Raw genomic sequence first — 17,282 nt, 5'->3', positions numbered from 1 at the left:
GCTGGGCCGGCCACGCGCGGGGCACCACGGGAGCGGGAGTCCGAGGCCAGTCGGCAGTCACCCTTAGACCGCGCCTGAAGAGCACAGACCCTGTGTGGCGACCGGAGGGGGATGAGGCGCAGGGAACTCAGGGAAATGTAGTCCAGGCGCCTCGCTTCTTCCGCCGGGAGCTAGGGCCGCGAGAGCTGGGACTAGGTCCTAATCGGACCCAGAAAACCATCTCCCGGGCTGCCGGGAGGTGTGGTTCTCGCCCCCAAACTCTTCCCATTGTTCCTCTCGAGACCAGGGTATGCATGAACTACCACTCCCAGGGTGCTCTGGGCTTCGGATCCTGGGAATCCCAGAGACACTGGGAAATGAAGTTCGCGACTGCAGGAGGCGTCGGGTGGGAAAGGGCCGCCGCAGAGGATTAGTCTCAGTTGGAGGCGCCACCCGGCTGCCGTTCTGCACAGCATGGAGGGAATGCTCGAGAGGCCGCAGCTTTGCGGTCCTTGTGCTCAAGGAGAGGAGGAGGGTGGAGCACGCGTTCCTGGAGCCCCGGGCTGGGGGTCCCAGACTCATATTCTGCGCACCGTTGTTTGCTGTGAAAGGGGCTAATAACTTGGTTTCTCACAGCCTCCGCCAACAGGGCTCCCTGCTAAGTCAGCCTGGACTTCGTGGCCCTCGCGGGCCGCTACCTCTGGGGGAGAACGGACAACCGGAGATGAAGGTGGCCCCCCGCGCTGAACAGTGGAAGCACCGCCAGCAGGGGCCGCCACAGGACAAGGGGCAAGGTTGCCCTTCCTTCCCTCTCCCCAGCTCACAGACTAAAGTGGACTCTGCTTCTGGTCCTGAGAGGAGGGCACAGGAAACTCTTTATTTTGATGATGGAATCGCTAGTCCCCGCACAATTTTCACTCGTGCAAACTTCACTGCCCGCACCCCACACGGGCTCGCTGGCCCAGGCTTCTGGGGCCCGTGGTCATCTGGAAGAAGGCTTGCAGCGCCTTTTCTGCGGCGCTTCTTGGAGCCGGATTTTCCAGGCTGCCAATAGCTGTGGTGCTGGGTCAGAAACCTAGCCAGCTCGTCGGCCCGTCTTTCATTCTTTAATTGTATTGTCAGCTGAAGCCAAAGAAGCTACCAACACCATCAGGTGGTTGAGGAAGGGGACCTACAGGGAGAGGTCGAGGCCCGGGACGGCCTCGAAGAAGAGGAGTAGAGGAAGGTGGAGCGAATGGTCCATCCAGGTGGGAGCTGGCTGGGCGAGTGGCCGCGCATGTGCGCCTGCATGGAGGCCAGGCTGGGGCAGCCGGCCTGGCACAGAGGGCAGCGGTATGGTGCGGCCCCATGCGTCCGCAGGTGCTTGGTCATGGCTGAGAAGTCCCGGGAGCGCTGGGGGCAGAGGCTACAGGAGAAGGGCTTCTCTCCTAGGGCAGGTGGAGGGGGAGGCCGGTAAAGGAAAGAAGTGGGTGAAGGCTGGTGTAGGGGTTGATCTGGGCGACTGAGCAAAGGAACTGTGTTGGAGTCAAGCACACAGAGGACTCAGGAGCAGACAGACCAGAGTTTGGAAGGGAGCAGATAATTGCACCGGGTGGGGAGCCCATACCTGTGTGGACTCGGTAGTGCGTCTCCATCTGATGCTTGAGTGAGAACCTTTTTCCACAGACAGAACAAGAATAGGGCCGAGACCGAGCAGGTGGGGGTGGGGGAGGTTGTTGGCGAGATGGGCCTGCTCTACTCACATGACCCACACAGGTTGCAAGTGCACCTGTTGGGGTTAGAGAAGGCAAAGAAAGCAGGGCTGGGAATCCCAGAACTGGACCACTGGTACTCCCAGACAAGACTTTGGGAGCTACAGTGGGGCTGAGGCAAAATCGCCCTCACCCTACTCACCTGTGTGCCTCTGATCAGACTCTTTCATCTCCCCAGGGCTGAGCCTTGTGGGGCCCTGGGGGAGGAAACCTGGAGGGAGCAGAGTGAAGGAGGTGCTCTCCTCAGGCTGGACTCCTGGAGTCCCAGCCTAAGGAGAGAGAGACCATGTTACAGCATTTGTACAGGGTACTTCGGGGCTTACCTGCAGCAGGACTGGAGTTGGCCAACTGGTTCTGGTTCCAGAGATCTTTCTCAGGGTTCAGGGACAATGGAATCCTGGGGAGGGGGTGGGGAAGAGTTAGCCTTGGCAAAACCTGGGATCCTGGCCAGGACCTTCCTGGAGAGGGAGATGTCATGAGTCCTCCTCAGGGGCTGGGCTTTGAATTCCCCTGTGGTGGAAGCTTCTTGTCCTATCACCAGCTCAGGAAATGTACAGTAGAGATAAGAGATGTGGTGCCTTTCTACCCATCACTGCTGCCTGTCCTGAGCCACTCCCTCCCAGCCAGGGAGGTCTTCCATTAGGCTCTTCACTCACCTCTGGTCCCGAGGCCAGACCTCCTGCCAGGCTCCAGTGATGGGGGTGCTATGGGAGAAGGGAGTGCCATATCTGGGTGGCAACAGCAGGATGCTCCACAGGGCGGGCTGGCCCTCCCCCAACCAAGGGGCCTCAGCCCACCAGGGCCTAGGAATGACGCTTGTTTGGAGGGAACCTGGTGGGGGAAGGGGGCCAGAGAACTCCCGCAGACCTTCCTCAGAGCCCCCTGGACTCTCTGTCACCCACATAATCCCGTCTTGCTTCCCATCTGTTCCTGCATGGCCATTAGGGGATTGCTTAAGTTTTTCCACACCCTCCTTCATTGCCTCTGCTCTCTCAGAGCTGTCTTTTGGTGGCCTTTGCTCATGCAGTGCCTCTTGTTCTCTCCAACGAGCTCTAACAAATGTCTCTGGTCTCTGCTCTCCATGTCCCTCCAGTCCGCTCTCAGAATCCTTTGTGGGTTTCTCTGGCTCCTCCTGATGTTCCTTGAGCCCTGGACCTAGTTCTCTAGCCCTGTCCCGTCGAGCCTTCCTGCATGCCTCTTCCAGAGACTGCACCCCCAGGGCTCTGGCCGCTTCCTCAAGGGGTCCCAGTTCCCCAGGCTGCAGTTCTACACTCTCCCCATAAACAAAGTACAGAAGCTGGGCAAAGGTAGAAGGGCTGATGCCTTTCTTCAGAGCCCAGCGGCCCCTGCGGCCCAGCTGCTGGCTCACACCTGCCAAGACCAGGCTGTGGGCAGGGAATTCTTGGCTTTCCACAGTGATCAAGGTATCACACAGTGCTGGCCGGAGCCTGGCTGCTAGCCGTACCAGCCGATCAGAGCCATAGGGGCTAAGCAGTCTTGTCGTCGGGAACAGGGGCATTGTGCCTTGCCTGGGTACCAGTCTCAGAGGACCTGAAAGAAAGGCCACAGTGTGGGGTCCATGATGGAAAGGGGAGAGAGGAACAGCATATTCTCAAGCCTGTGGAGGTGAGGGGAGAAAGAGTGAGTTGCTGGTTCAGAGTTCTTTGTGCCCTGAATGCAACAAATAAACTAACCCAAGAGAGGACCTGAGCTTATCCAGAATCATAATGGACCACAGGGTATGGGTGAGGAGGGGGTTGGCAGGAGAATGGAAATTAGACCATATTCAGGACTTAAAGAGTACGGACCAGGCAGTTAGTGACTATATCAAATAGTGGGTTTAAGGCTAGTATAGATGGGCCCTGCCAATTGGCAGTCTCTACTTAAAAAAGAGCAGATGCCGATACTTCTGCTACTCTAAGCCCTTCTACAAGGAAAGACCTTGGAGCAGGCCAGGCTTTCTTCTTTCCAGACAAAGAAATCACCGTAAGACCCAGTCAGCCCTGGCAGTTAGGGATGGAGCAAGACACAGCTTCATGGGAGAGTTTTGAAAACTAGTGTGACCCCCCAACCCCACCTTCACCCCATCACATGGAGCTGAGTAGCCTTGAGAGGCAGAAAGGACAGTAAGACTGAGGTCATTGCTGCAAGGCAGCATCAGTTGATTATCTCCCTATGGCTGAAACTTCTAGAACATGTCCTCAGAGAAGGACCGAGAAGAGAGTCCCATCCAGTGGGTTGAGAGAGCAGAAGCCACAGAAGACAAGGTTCCGATCAAGGATGGAGAGATTTTGGAGAAAGTTTTGACCCCTGAAGAAGCAGGAGAAAGGAAAATGGGATCTGTATAGAGGGAGGCTATTTTCTTTCCAGATTTTAGGATAAGGAGATGGGGTGATTTTGTTTTTCATAAGCCCAAAGCAACAAATAGAAAGAGCCAATGAGGCAGAAATTCATCACATATCAAAACTACCACACTGGCTTTTAAGAAGAGAACTGGGAACCCAGATACTAAGAGACAGATCTAAGTGTCTCAGTGCCTGGTAGGGATATTCCTCAGTGTGGACTCACCATGAGTAAGGACCCTTGTGGGGAGGATTACTACTTGGACACCTCAGGGAGAAGGCTACAGGTTGGTAGGAAGGGGACAAAAAGCAGGGTGTAGTGGGAGGAAAGTCTCAGCTGGGGAGAAGCAACCACTCACCGGTTGTAGCTTCCTCCTGGACACCGCATGCTCTGAACTGCTGTTGGGGCTCCTGGCCCCCCCCCTGGAGCTAGCCCCGCCCCTGACCTCACAGTCTTCCATTGGGTGTCCCAAGTATCAGTCTGCCACAGTCCCCCTAAGGGGGTGTGGCTTTATACCCCTGGCTCTGCTTTACCCCTCTAAGAAAGACCACCTCCTCTACTTCCAGATTCAAGACATTCTTCCTCCCTTGTCTCCTTATTTCATTTGTGAACTTCTAGAGTCAAAGAAATTCATGTGAGGGGGTGCCTGGCTGGCTTTGTTTGTAGAGCATGCAACTCTTGATCTTGGGGTTGTAGGTTCGAGCCCCATGCTGGGTGTAGAGATTACTTAAAAAGAATAAAAATCAAGGGGTGCCTGGGTGGCTCAGTCAGTTAAGCGTCCACCTTCGGCTCAGATCGTCATCTCAGGGTCCTGAGATCGAGCCGCACGATGCATCAAGCTCCATGCTCAGCTAGGAGTCTGCTTTTCCCTCTCCCTCTGCCCCTTCCCCTCTCATGAGCTGTCTCGCACTCTCTGCCTGCTCTCTCAAATAAATAAATAAAAATCTTTTTTAAAAAAGTTCATCTCGCAGCAAGAACCTTGGAATAATTAGACCCACATTCGAGTCTCATCTCTGCTGTTTACTAGTTGAGTCACGTTAGGCAAGTCACCTCTCTGAGCCTCAGTTACCTCATCCATGAAATAGGGATAACCTTTGCTTATCTCATTTGGAGGTGAGGGTGAAGATGAAGTGACATGATGAATGTGAAAGTGGTCTGTCAGTACAGTAGCATCGTTCAAATAGGATTAGTTCTGAGAACTGTCAGCTCTAGCAGCTAGAAGCTGTTTCTACTACTTCAGAAGTAAAAAGGACTGAAACATCAGGATTCCAAGGAGAGAGTGAAGGAGGGCCAAAAGCATGCCTTGTCCTTCCTCTCCCTGACTTTTAGTACTAGGAAGCCTGACTGCTCTGTGGAAATGACCCCTGTCATCTGGGCCACCAATGGGGACTGAATGTACAAATGACTCAGATTCTCCCATCAACTTCTGAAGGGGGCAACCCCAGGAAGGGCCCGCGGTGGTCTTCGAAGAGAAAACTCCCTTTTCTTGGGTTGATGACAAATGACATTTCTCTGAAATCAGAACTCTGGGGTTTCTTTCACTTCCTGTCAAAAGGGTCAAGCTCTCAGGAGATTTCCCCTGTTTTCACACTTTAGTACTCGTTAACCTGGGGAAAGGATGAGGTCTGAGAGACTCAAATTTCTTTTTCTGTTTTTTTTATTATTCCGTTATCCCTCATCCTGTGGCTTTTTTATTCATTCAACAAACGTAGATAAATCACTTGTGACATGTGCCTGGTATATCATATATGCCCAATAAGTAACTGGAAGATAAACAAATTAGGCATTGGTAGGCTGCTCTGGTGACCTGACAAAGTCTGGTTCACCCTAGGCTTTTTCTCCCTTAGATACTAGTCCCCTCCTAGACCCAAATATTATGTCCCTAAACTCCCATTTCTCCCTTTGGCTCCAGGACCCCGAAATGTTCAGACAGCCTTCTGCTTTCTCCCTCCAGACCTAACATGCCTTCCCCGTCTACCTCTCATTCTAGCTTGGGTATACACAGATGTTAACCCTTCCTAGATCAGACAGGGTGTGCCAGTGGGTGGGGCTGGTGGAGGGGCAATCATAGGGTGGGGAGAGGGGAAGATGACTCAGAGCGAAAGGGAAAATGCAAATGGACAGGTTGTATTCATGTGCTACTCTAAACGTTAAATATTTTCCATTTCTGAGCTTTCTAACTCCTCATACCACCACACCCAGGGACTCATTAAACACCCATATAAAAGACACTTGGCCTGGACATATAAAAGCACCAAGTCCTGATATGTAGGTATACAGAGAAAAACGTTCCTCAACACAGTAATACAGCCCTGAAGATATGGAATAAGTGGGGAAAACCATGAGAGAGAAACCCCAAGTGCAGAAGAAAAGGTATAGGGGTCTGGAAGATTACAGCATCACCCAGTGGCCTTGCCTCGCAGCCCTACTTTATGTGCCTGTGACTCAGCTTCCCCACTGGTAGGATTTGCTCATTGATGATCAAGAATGTTAGAGATTGTGCTAAAAGGGCAGCATCCTCTATAAGCCAAGTATAGTTGACAGGGAGTGTCTGCAGGCTTTCAGGAAACCTAATAGGGAGGAGAAGGGCAAGGGGACTCCCCATTCAGTGAACAAAAGCCCCCAAGAATGGGAAACCCCATTTTGCCTCCTACCTGGTGTCTACCCCACTTAAGGATATCCTTTTAAAGACCACCCCTTAGAGGTATCTCCAGGGACCTCTAGCCTCAGCCCTCAGGCTGGTGCCACTCTAGGCCCTTCTCTCTCCCTATGTTCTTGACTACACAGCCCAAACCATCTTGCATTGAGTAGTGACAGCAGAAGCACGAGCAAATAGTACTTTGACTTGGAAGGGTAGGGAAAATGATAACTCTATTCTTGAAAAGTCTCCCATCACAATCTCAAAAACCTTGTCCACCTTCTACTTCCCAGGCTGACTCTGTAGGAATCCCCTGCAGTTGTCTACTGGGGTGGACCCAGGAAACCATTGGTTCTGAGGACACAACCTGCATCCTGGGATAGGGTAGAGTGGGTAGGAGAGATTAGGTGAGACATAACCGGAAGAACGTATGTGGGGAAAAAAAGGTATGATTTTTGCCTCTCAGTCCCAATACTCATATTATTAAATAAAGTTTAAAGTCTGCTATTTTTAAATTCTAGTTGATAGGCATGACCTTCAATAATAATTTCTAATTCTAATTCAATAATAAATTCTAATTGATAGTCATGACCTTCAATAATAAATGATAGGCATGCTCCTTCATATGCCCCTGTAGGTACAACCTGGCTTGATATAAAAATTCAACACAGCAATACAAGTATGGATTCTCTTTAAATATAATTAAAACTAAACCATCAGAATAGGCTAATTGGAGACATGATTATTTGTTTTATGAAAAATATTTTCCCTTTATCGCACTTATTTTAAATACTAAGTATTCCAAAGCCAAGTTAAACAAGATTCAACTTAGAAAAATTATATGAACTTTCCCTTTTTCCAGGAACACATCTCTTTCTTCAAATTAAGGTGGTTAGGGGCGCCTGGGTGGCTCAGCGGGTTGAGCCTCTGCTTTCAGCTCGGGTCATGATCCCAGGGTCCTGGGATCGAGCCCCGCATCAGGCTCTCTGCTCAGCGGGGAGCCTGCTTCCCCCTCTCTCTCCTTCTGCCTGCCTCTCTGCCTACTTGTGATCTCTGTCAAATAAATAAATAAAATCTTAAAAAAAAAATTTAAGGTGGTTAAATTCCCCCACAGTATTTTATGCAGATGAAGGCCAATTATCCAAATCTTACATAAACTTTCAAATGCCCACTCTTTCTAGTTAAGTACATCCAACACATACCAGAGAAGAGACAACGCGGAGTAAATTAGTCTCTTTCTTCCCTTAAATCTATGTTTCATGTAACTCAAGAACCAGTGTAATTATAGCCATGTGAACTGCACCTAGGTCATAGAGACCTTATCCTAGCATATCTTTTGTGAATCAAGTGGAAAAAGAACTAGACTAGAAGTTAAAAAAAAAAGTTTAGGTTCCACTGCATCTTCTCTGTGGGTGGCCTTTTTCTCCAGCCTAATATGGGGCTAACTCTTCTGAGATCCTCAATTTGCTCAGAGGGGCTGTTTTCAAGACCAGTACTGAATGCCAGTATTGCATTAAACCCACTCTGACCCCCTCTGGCTGTGTCCCCCCACCTTGGGCCAAGGATCCAAGGGCATCTAGGAAAGGCCTACCTGGAACATGTGTCCCCCAGTTCTAGGCTGTGCTTTGGGAGCTTAGAACCCTGGACTTCCTCTCCTAAATGGCCCATTTCCAGGACCTACACAGCCCTTAACCCCAGGTCTATACTCAGGAGGATGAACTGTATGACCGATGTACACACTCCAGGCCTTGGTTTTGTGTGAAGGGCCGGTAGACTGAGCTCAGACATGCAGACTAATATGTCTTGAAATGTGTGCCAACACCAGGTGTGGGAAGAAAAGGGGAATCTTCATTTCTAGTCTGGCCTAGGCCCCACAGGTAATACAGGAACCTGCTTAATTCCAGTGGTTCTTAATGTCATAGGTTAAGGGGATTACCATCCTTTTTAAAATTTTAAGCCATGGAATCAACTCTTTACATCAGAAAATTATAGATACTCATATCATTGTATATGTGAATGATAAGGGATTCACAGACTGAAGCCAGTCCTTGGACAGGTTAAATACTCCTTGTTTATCCTTGTGGCTGCTTTGCATGCTCCTCTCCAAACAAAATGCATACAGTTTTTCTTATGATTTCCAAGAGCTCAAAACCCCTTGAAATCTACTCATAGACCACTCCCTTGTATCCCCCATCCAAGGTTTAAGAACTCTGGGTGTACATGAAAGCACTCTGAAAGCTCTAATACCATGTATAATTTGAACAGCTGAGTGAAATTAGATATCAACACCCTGTCCCATAAGAATAAAAGATTTTCTGTAAAGACAACCTGGGTGATTTCTTAAGGAGCAGGATATCTCACACACCTCTTCCTGTGCTCCAGTATAACGTCCATCTTCCCTATGCATCTGGCCCTATTCTCACTGCCTGTTCTCACATACCTTTTTGGAATGACCAGAGTTTGGGAGAGAGTGGACCCAAAGGCCTAACATGAACCAATCCTGTTTTTTTCTAGAGTCACACAGCAATAATAGTCCACAGAGGGCAAACAACCTCTGAGATTCAGAAACTCCCTCCTCAAGAACCTCCTGAAGACCTTGGGCCTAACCTGGTCAGGCTGTCTAACCTGGACCCAATACTGGAAAAATCTGTGCCTCAACCTGGAGTCCAGCAACCTCCGCCAAAAGCCTTGCAGCCACATGTTCTTAGCACAGCCTGGGTGCAATGGCCATTGACAACTTCCCATTGGGATTTCAACCTTGGCAACTCTCACTCTCAGCCCAAGCTGGATCCTAAGACCCCAGACAACCTCTCAAGTACACACAAATTTCATCTTTGGCCCAGTGACTCCCAACAACCTCTGGAGAGTCACAGGCCTCTCCTTCCAGTCACCAGATTCAGACTCAGTCCAGAGCCCTCAGACAACGTCCCACAGTTCAGAGGCCATACCTCATGGCCAGTGACGCCATGCAGAGCTCCAAGGGCCTCCCAACAGCCCCCCAAATACAACTTCCAAATCAAGTTAGCCTCAGGGACCATGGACCAACTCAGGACATGTTGGCCTGGCCTCCAAAGGTGCCCAGGAGGTCCCATTGCCAGCCTCGCCAGGGCAAAGGGAGTCCCCACGGAATAAAGCCCTCAACCCTCACAGCGACCACTCAAGCCCTCATACCCCACGTTGGCCTGGACCAGTTCCAAGCCTTAATAAGTGTAAGAAAAACCACGGCACTCACCCACTCGGACCCTGTTCCTCTTCCCACAGTCTCACATACACTGAGGGCGGTACAAGCTCGAGTGGCCGTTAGAAAGTGGTGAGTGTCGCGAGGCCGGGAGCTCGAGGCCCGGGCGCGTGCACAGCTTGCATGTCGCGCCTGGATTCCGAGGCAGACGCTGATTGGCTGCAGCCCTGGCCGCATCCTGCTGAGCATGCTCAACATTCTAGGAGGCACCTAGGACAGCTCCACTTGCTCGCTCCCGCCTCGCGCCCACCCCTGATTGGCTGCGGAGCTCCCACCCACCCCGCTGACCCTGAGGTGTGGCAGGGCGGTGGAGCCTGATTGGTCCGTGGACTTGGGTCGGGTCTCTTAACGCTGAGCCGTTACCCTCCAGCTCGCCCCCCACCCCTACTGAGTGGCTGTGTCACTCCCTCTTTGAAAGCACTGGGCCCTGAACCTCCTTCGCCTCAACAGCCTTAGAAGCTTCCTCTGCAAGGGCTCGGGATACCACCGCTTCCTGCTTCTGTCTTGCCACCCTGCTTAGCTCTCGTTGCAAAGCCTTTCACCTCTCCCTCAACCCCTGACAGTCTATGAAGTGTGTGTCTCTGATTGGTTGGGAGGCCCTCAAGGGCCTGCCAGGCTTCGGGTGCCCGTGGGCAGCTTCCCTTTCCCGCCTCTTGCCCTGCCCACCACTGATTGGTTGCAGAATGCACCATGCTTCACCGGAAGTAAGGGGGAACAAGGAACGCATTAGAAGGGGTAGTGCCTTGACCTGTGATTGGTCTAGATGATCGCGCTTCAAATGTTCATTGCCTGAGCCATGGTTAACTGCGCACTTCACGTACTAGCCGTCTCCCTTCTCTCTCTCTCTCTCTCTCTCTCTCTCTCTCTCTCACACACACACACACACACACACACACACACATACCACACCGCAGAGAGAATGACCCATTGCTCTGCCCCGCCATTAATTGGCCAGGGCTAAGAGCTTTCTGTCCATGCAGGGTTTTGGCGCTGACAGGCGGCGAGCTCCGACTGCGCGAGTCTGTGAAGCTGACACTGCCTCTCCGGTCCCACCAGCCCGGCTGCGGTTGCACTGCTGATTGGCTGGCCCCACTCTCTTCTAAGTGGCTTAGCTTTGGGTCCGCGCTTGGGCACATCCAATGAGGAGCTAGGGCGCTTTAAGGAGGCGGGCATTGCTCGACCGCTTCCACTTCTGATTGGTGTAGGGGCTTGCTTCTTTTCTTTTGATTGATTAGAGTACCAGGAGGCGGGAGCCCAGTCCAACGGTTTCAGGCGGCGGTTAGACTTCTGTCCCCGTGCTTGGTGGAGTGTTGTCTGGCGCCCACCTCCCCGCAGCTAGCTGAGGAGCTGGGGACGAAGGAAGGGCGCAGGAGGACCCTCCTGAGGAGGGGCTGGGACAGTAGCTGCTGCCAGAAGTCGGGACGGAGACCGACTAAGGCGAGTGGCCGGTGGGAGTAAACCCCTCAAAAAGCTGGAGAAGACAGGTGCTGTGGCAATAGTAACAACAGCCTCGGATCGCTGAACCCTTTCCAGATGCCGTGTTGTGTGCGTCATCTCATCGACGTCTGCTAAATAACCCTGCGAGGGAGCTGATTACTCTGCTGGTTAACCTCTGAGGCTCACTTGGCTCACGTCCCAGGGTGGGCATGGGTGTTGTTGGGATTCTGACCTTGTTCTGGTGAGAGTCCAGCATTCGAGCTACACTATGGTTAAGTAGGGTTGATCTTGTAGACGTGGGGTGGGGCCTGATGTCATCCCGTGGCCCTTGTTTCTCCTCAACTACAAATGAAGGTGGGTATTTTGTTTTTTGTTTTTTTTTTTTTGTTTTGTTTTGGTTTTGGTTTTTGGTTTGGACTTGAATCTGATCCTGAAGGCTTCACAACGTGCATGTTTTCAAGTCCTCAAACTTTGGGGCAAATGCATTTGCTTTCTAGGAAAGGATATTTTAAAAATTGTCCTCCTAATATCTTTGCCACTTACACTGAACCAAGCCAGTTTTAAGTGCTTTACATGTATGGAATTCTTATAACAAGCTCTATTGGACATTTACCGATATTATTCTCACTTCACAGATAAATGAATTGAGGTTGGGAGAAGAAATTGATTTCCCTAAGACCTCACCAGGGGTAATTGTCAGAGCTGGAATTTGAACAAGGCCTGTTGCAGCCTGACTCCAGAGCCTAAACTCCTAACTCTTGGTATAAACTGCTACAGGGTGCAGAGTGTGGCACATGTGGTCCTGGGAAATCCTCATAGCCACCTCAGGGATAGGAATGGTGACAACACCCAATGGAGCATACAACCAAGGCTCACAGAGCTGAAGACACTCATCTCATCCCCCATAGCTGGTCTGTGGCTAAGCAAGGAGTAGAATGAATATCACATAACCTTCTGAATTAAACTCATATTCTTAATCAGTCTTAACAGTAGTCTCTTCCCATTTGACAGATGAAGAAACTGAGGTCCTGAGGAGAAATCAGAGCTGGAATTCAGACCCAGATCTATCAGACCCAAGAGATTACTCCCCTGAACCACGTTGCCTCTAGGAAGTAACTGTCTGGTAGATCTGGGTTGGATCAGGTGATGAGTCCTCTCACCCAGCCAACCTCTTGTCTATGAACAATGAGTTCATCTGGTCCCAATCTTGGCCCTTAATGTGGTTGGGAGTGTATTTCACAGCCCCAGAAGTTTGGCAGGGGGGGCTTCTCACTGAGAGGCTCTAATCATATATGTTATAATTTGAGTCATTTTTATGGGCAGGACAAGGTGGAAAGCATTCTGCATGCATCATCTCACGAAGCCCTAGAGCAATTCTAGAACATAGTGATTGTTACTGTCCCCATTTTACAGGTGAGGAAACTGAGACCTGGGGAGGGGTGTACCATTCCCATGTTTACTGAGCTAGTGAAAGGTGGAGCCTAGATGGGAACCCAGAGAACCTGATTTTTGAGTCCTCAAATCTAGCTACCTAGCATGCACAGGCATAAGAAGGTGAAGTGAGGGACTCCAGATTCTGGCAAGATAGACTAGGAAGAGTTGTCAACTTGGTTCTGGGGGTTGGACTATAAGATTAGGAGAGTCAAATGAGAGGAGTAGAGAAATAACTATTGCTTGTTGGGCAACATCCCCACTCCAGACCCTGTGTTAACTAAGCAATATTTGTTGAGAAGCAGGGAGCTTTGTGGGTAAGAAACTTGACACTGGATCCAAATTGCCTGGATTCCTATCCTAGCCCTGCTACTTTCTAGTTGTGAGAACTTTAGCAAGTTACTTAACCTCTCATGGCCTTAATTTCTTCACCTGTAAAATGGGGATAATGACAAATTTCAGGACTGCTGAGAGGATTCAATGAACTAATAGAACAATGGCATCTCTTTTTCTCCAGTGCCCTGAAACTGAGTTGGTTTCTCCCAATCAACCATCACCCCTCCTTGACTTTGGCATGAACACTGAAAATTAAGGCCATTATTTGCAATGGAAAATTCTGGGGGAGGTGTGTTCCCAGAAGAGATAGCAAGTGCAAAGGCCCTGAGACAGGAGTGAATTTAGTATGTTTGAGATACAGCAAGAAGTCTAGCTAGAGCTAGGCAGATGACTAAGACTCAGGAGTGCAGTTCAACTGCACAGGTGTTTGATAAAAAAACGACCCTGTACTTTCTGCTTGTTAGAGCATAAAAGACTTTTCCCCAAGCTTTGATCTCTGGAGAAACTCGAGGCCATGATTACTTTTGAGGTTTCAGGATCCAAGGTTGCTCAGGAATTTAGAGATGAAGCTTAGAACACAAGCCTTCTTGCTCTCCATCCAGGGATTGTGTGTGGAGATCAGGAGATTTGCATTCACTCAAATATTTACTAAACTCCCAACAGCATATACCATCTGAGCTGAGCCCTGGGGAAGACTCAGATCTTTAGATTCAAAGATGTAACCTTCTAGAAAGGAATAATTCAACCTCAAAACATATCCTTCCAGAATCAAGTGAAAAGTGTAACAACAAAAGCCCAGAAGGGGCACTTAAACCAGGCGTGGGAGGAGGAGAAGGGTGAGCAAAGACTTTCCAGACAAGGTAGTGGCACCCGGGTATATATTTTTGGAGCACTTGTTATGTGTTCGGCATGGTTCTAGGTACAAATGGCAAGCATGAAGAGACCAAATGTATGTGTGCTCGGGCTGCTGTAACAAAATTACACAGATGGGGGGTAGTTTAAACAGCAGAAATTTATTTCTCATAGTTCTGGAGGCTGGAAGTCCAAGATCAAGTGGCCAGTGAGTTGGCCTCTCTCCTTGGCTTGCAGATGGTGGCCTTCTCACTGGGCCCTTCATGGCCTTTCCCCTGTGCATACACACTCCTTGTATCTCTTTCTCTTCTTAAAAGGTACCATAGGCTGAATGTTTGTGTCAGTTCATATATTGAAACCTGATCCCCACTGTGCTGATATTTGGAGATGGGACTGGGTGGGGGGGATTAGGTCATAAGGGTGGAGTCCTTATGAATAGGATTAGCGTCCTTATATAAAGACCCCAGAGAACTCCCTTGCCCCTTCCACCATGTGGTGTTAGGGTAAGAAGACAGCTATCTATGAACCAGAAAGTAGGTTCTCTCCAGATACCAAATCTTCCAGTGCCTTGATCTGGGACATCGCAACCTCCAGAACTGTGAACTCAAGAAAAATAGATTTCAGTTGTTTGTAAGTTGCACAGTCCATGGTGTTCTACTATAGCAGCCTGAGCGGACCGAGAAATGACACTAGTCCTATTGGATTAGGGCCCTCCCTACTCTTATGACCTCATTTCACCTTAATTCCCTCCTTCAAGGCCCTATCTCCAAATACAGCCACATTGTGGGTTAGGGCTTCCACATATGAATTTTGGAGGGGACACAATTCAGTCAGTCACACAGAGTATCTACCGCTGCCCAGCTCACAGTCTGGTAGTGAGATGCAGATTATTTACTTCAGGGCAAGGGAACAGAGCAGAATGGTTAAGATGTTAGCTCTGGGGGCGCCTGGGTGGCTCAGTGGGTTAAAGCCTCATCCTTCGGCTCAGGTCATGATCCCGGGGTCCTGGGATCGAGCCCCACATTGAGCTCTCTGCTCAGCAGGGAGCCTGCTTCCCTTCCTCTCTCTCTGCCTGCCTCTGCCTACTTGTGATCTCTGTCTGTCAAATAAATAAATAAAATCTTAAAAAAAAAAAAAAGAAAAAGATGTTAGCTCTGGAACCAGACTGACAAGTTTGGGTCCTGTCTGTACCACTCCTCAATCGTGTGAACTGGAGCAAGTTTCTTCTCCTTTCTGTGCCTGGAGAAAATCATATGAACAGACATCATGAAGTTCTTAGAACAACCCGGGGTGCAGAGCCAGGGGTGATTTAAATGTTAGCTATTGTTATTAGTTGCAAGTAAACTTAAAACTATGCTACAGGCTCTGAAGAAAAATCATGAGGTAGATACTTTAAGAAAGGAAAACAGAACTCTAACCTGGTCAGGGTTTTCCTGAAAGGCTTCCGGGAGGAGGTGGTGCTTACACTAATATTTTACAAGTAATTACTCACTAACCTGACTAGGAGAGGGGTGAGTCTTCCAGGCAGTAGGAAAATCGGTTCCAGAGCTCTGGGGTGGGAGAAAGCATAACCCTGAAGTCCACTGTTGGAATGGAGAGAGCAAAGTGGGGAGGAGCATGGGGGAGCCGGGGCTAGTGAGGCTGGGTGTGGTGGGGAGGGCCTGGCCTGGTAGGCTGTGCTGGGGAGTGTTGGCATTTCCTAAGAACATGCAAAGTCACAGAAAGAGGTATTTTTTACAGAGAATAATTTAACAAACCCTTTCTGGGAACCCTATGAGCACGGCCATGTGAACAAGCTGGGGCTGGCCTGCTGTAGACACATGGCCCAATGAGAGCCATTAACCCAGCCACCTACACCCACTGCCAGCCAGCCATACATGTGAGGGGAACCACCCTAGACCAAACAGCCCCCAGTCACCCCACTAGCTGACTGCAGCTGCAAGAGTCAGCCCAGGTGAGACCCACAGAACTGCCTGGCTGGGCTCAGCCCAAAGGGTCCCAAAGAATCAGGAGCTAAAAAATAATTTTAAGTCATTGTGTTTGGGGTGGTTTAAAAAGCGAATTGGCATGGACCAGAGTAGTTTCTAGGCAACAGATATCACTTGCCTTGATTCTGGATCTTGAAAGTTGAAAAATTCCAGGGCACCTGGGTGGCTCAGTCATGTGAACCAAAGGCATCTATCTGCCTTTGGTTCAGGTCATGATCCCAGGGTCCTGGGATCGAGCCCCACATCAGGCTCCCTACTCAGTCTGCTTCTCTGTCTCCCTCTGCCCCTCCTGCTTGCTTGCTCGCTCTCAAAATCTTTTTTTAAAAAGTTGAAAAATTCCTTCCATTTCCAGACTTGTTCAATTTTTGGAATGAATTTTTATGAGATGAACTTTAATGCCAGGGATCTTTCTGATCATTTTTTTTTTCTGCAATAGGACTGGAAGCAGCTCTTCAAAAAACAAAAACGAAAACAAAAAACAAAAAAACAACACTTGCTCTGTTTTGCATCTTTCTATTTCCATTTGCAGAGCATCAGAAAAGGCGGTCAAGGGAGAAATAATTCTATTTCATATTTTCAATACATCTCTTAGTTGGGCTAAGTGGTGTGTTTCTAGCTGGGCTCAAGAAGGTGCTGGAGGTGGCCAGCTACAACGTGGAGAACAGTAACGGCCACCTGCTGGTCACAGTCCTGGGGAAACAGGAACAAAGCCCTGGATCCGGGGATAAGCCACTTGCAGTGTCCCTCCAGCGCCCCCTACTGACAAGGTCTAACCTCAGGCCAACTGATACATTTTGAAATTAAGACACAATAAATGGATAACTGGCCCAGTGATTGATGGGGTCCCCAAATGCTAATAAAAATGACAGCCATGATAATAGCTAACACTGAATTCTCAGTACTTTTTTTGTGTCATTTATCTCTGAATCATCAGGAGAAGGCTTATAGGGCGAGAGGATAGTGGCCCTTTCTGCTCCCAGGGTCTGTTCATCTTTCCCTAGGCTCAGAGGCTGAGTCCGCTCTGGGTAACCAATTTTTCTCCCTACTGGACAGATCCATTGGGCAGCGCTGAATCCATCTCTGCTCCAAGGCAGGCACGTGCTGCAGGGATGGGCAGTCCGAGCTCCCTCCAACCCCCACACTTGGTGATGAGACAATGGACAATGGGAAATAATCCAGAAGAGGGGCTTTGCCATTTAGGGAAACTCAGACCTAGACAGGATATAGATGTGGTGCTGAAATGGCTTGCCTCTCCTCCCTGTTCGTTTTTAAATCTTATTTTTACATTT

General features: G+C 49.6%; 1 protein-coding gene across 2 annotated transcripts; it reads right to left on the bottom strand.

The window, feature by feature from the left end:
• Nucleotides 1–590: 590 nt before the first annotated feature.
• LOC111161602 (zinc finger and BTB domain containing 32) lies at nt 591–4,803 on the bottom strand. Of its 2 annotated transcripts, XM_022525360.1 has the most exons (6): nt 4,432–4,459; nt 2,387–2,434; nt 2,054–2,127; nt 1,873–1,941; nt 1,586–1,747; nt 591–1,406 (listed from the first exon to the last, which is right to left on the bottom strand). In XM_022525360.1, the coding sequence occupies exons 4-6, from the start codon at nt 1,898–1,900 to the stop codon at nt 1,129–1,131; spliced, it is 468 nt and encodes a 155-aa protein (XP_022381068.1). In that variant the 5' UTR covers nt 1,901–1,941; nt 2,054–2,127; nt 2,387–2,434; nt 4,432–4,459; the 3' UTR covers nt 591–1,128. The 2 variants fall into 2 exon arrangements, with proteins under 2 accessions (XP_022381068.1, XP_022381067.1); XM_022525359.1 differs by having other exon boundaries at nt 2,387–4,803.
• Nucleotides 4,804–17,282: the final 12,479 nt, after the last annotated feature.

Source organism: Enhydra lutris, unplaced genomic scaffold, assembly GCF_002288905.1.
Source record: "Enhydra lutris kenyoni isolate GAN:26980312 unplaced genomic scaffold, ASM228890v2 scaffoldscaffold85, whole genome shotgun sequence".
Taxonomy (NCBI): domain Eukaryota; kingdom Metazoa; phylum Chordata; class Mammalia; order Carnivora; family Mustelidae; genus Enhydra; species Enhydra lutris.
The sequence above is the reverse complement of the archived record's forward strand: the minus strand, read 5'-3'. Positions and strand labels throughout refer to the sequence as shown.